The 1,342-nt window shown below is 37.3% G+C and overlaps 1 protein-coding gene across 1 annotated transcript in view; it reads right to left on the reverse strand.

The window, feature by feature from the left end:
* LOC103198632 (transmembrane protease serine 11E-like) overlaps nucleotides 1–1,299 on the reverse strand; it is a 46,650-nt gene extending 45,351 nt beyond the window's left edge. The window contains exons 1-2 of the mRNA XM_007942806.1: nucleotides 1,274–1,299; nucleotides 979–1,103 (exon numbers count right to left, since the gene is read on the reverse strand). Coding sequence (XP_007940997.1) covers nucleotides 979–1,103; nucleotides 1,274–1,299 — 151 coding nt within the window. The remainder of the gene's footprint in view (nucleotides 1–978; nucleotides 1,104–1,273) is intronic.
* Nucleotides 1,300–1,342: the final 43 nt, after the last annotated feature.

A 1,342-nucleotide genomic window follows, 5' to 3' on the forward strand; every position in this document is an offset into this window, starting at 1 on the left:
CATTTTGCTTTAATTATTTTTTCATAATTACCCAGAAATGATCCACCTTGCTTTGGAAATTAATATTGTATTTGTTTGTGATCATAGAAGATGATAATCAGTTTGCAGTATCACTGTTTCTCTTAACAGGAAAGCAACTTCTCCAAATTGTCAATTACACTAAAATCAAGTGATTAGCTTTTTTGGTTATAGGGTTTTGAACATCAAAGCATAATCTAGTCACAGAGGGAGATAGTAAACTGACAGGTCATACTTGACTCAACTAATTAAAACCTGAGGCATAGTAGAAGGAAACTTCAAAGGGTGGTTACACTGGGGAAGAACAGTTGTGAAGTACCCTGGAGATCTTTCTAACATAGCAACTCGTGGTTCATATAGTAGTGAGATACCTGTTTACCATAGAGTGAGTTATAATTAACCTTCTCAGCATATCCACTCCTCTTTAATAATACACTCTATGTCCCAAGAAGAGATTTAAAATTACATAAATAGACAGTTATTCAATAATATATTTCTATGAGCATTTTTCCAACTTACTGTTACAGAATAGAGCCAACTTCCCCATGATCTCTATTTGTGTAATTAATTTATTGGGCTCCAATAAGTCAGTGAGTTAGAATTATTTTAAGCCAAGGTGATAGCCCTATGGCTTCAAACAGCACAAGACATTGTGTCCCTCCACTACCTTTCCTGTGTTCTTTTACTGTTTCCCTTCTTTAAGATTTAATTATTGCTTATTTATGAATATGCAAGCCAGCATGCTGCTCCCAGAAGAAAGTGTTTCTACATCAAAGATAGAAGCCAGAATCCTCCTTGACCTGTGAGAATTCAAGGAGAAGCAGGTAAAGAATTCTTCCTGACAGCTATGCAAATAAATTGCAGTAATGAATGAATAAGCCAAAGGCAAATATAAACAGGAAACAAAAGTGAGGAAATATGTGGGGCAAGGCATATGATGCCAGGGCAGCTCATACTTACTGTATCTTACATAATGAACTATTAGTCCAATGCACACTGCCAGGACAATCGAGGATATAAAGGTGATGAGACCAATAACCCAGGGCTCCCAACAAACTCTTCTCCTGGTCCTCACCACAGCTGGTCTAGAATGAAAACAAACACATAGATTATATCACAACACATCATGTACACTCCTGAAGCAAAACAAATATTTCTGGGGAATAAAGGACATTCAGTTAGGTGGTAGTGTACCGTCTTGGTTTAGAGCACAGCCCTAGTCCCAGGCAGCCTAAATCCAATCTACCTCTGTTACCTGACCGTCAGCAGGTAATTTAACATCTCTGGGGCTCAGTTTCCTCATCTATAAAATAAAATGAAGATG

Source organism: Orycteropus afer, unplaced genomic scaffold (assembly GCF_000298275.1).
Source record: "Orycteropus afer afer isolate SDZICR_OR568_19922 unplaced genomic scaffold, OryAfe1.0 scaffold00098, whole genome shotgun sequence".
NCBI classification, from domain to species: Eukaryota; Metazoa; Chordata; class Mammalia; order Tubulidentata; family Orycteropodidae; genus Orycteropus; species Orycteropus afer.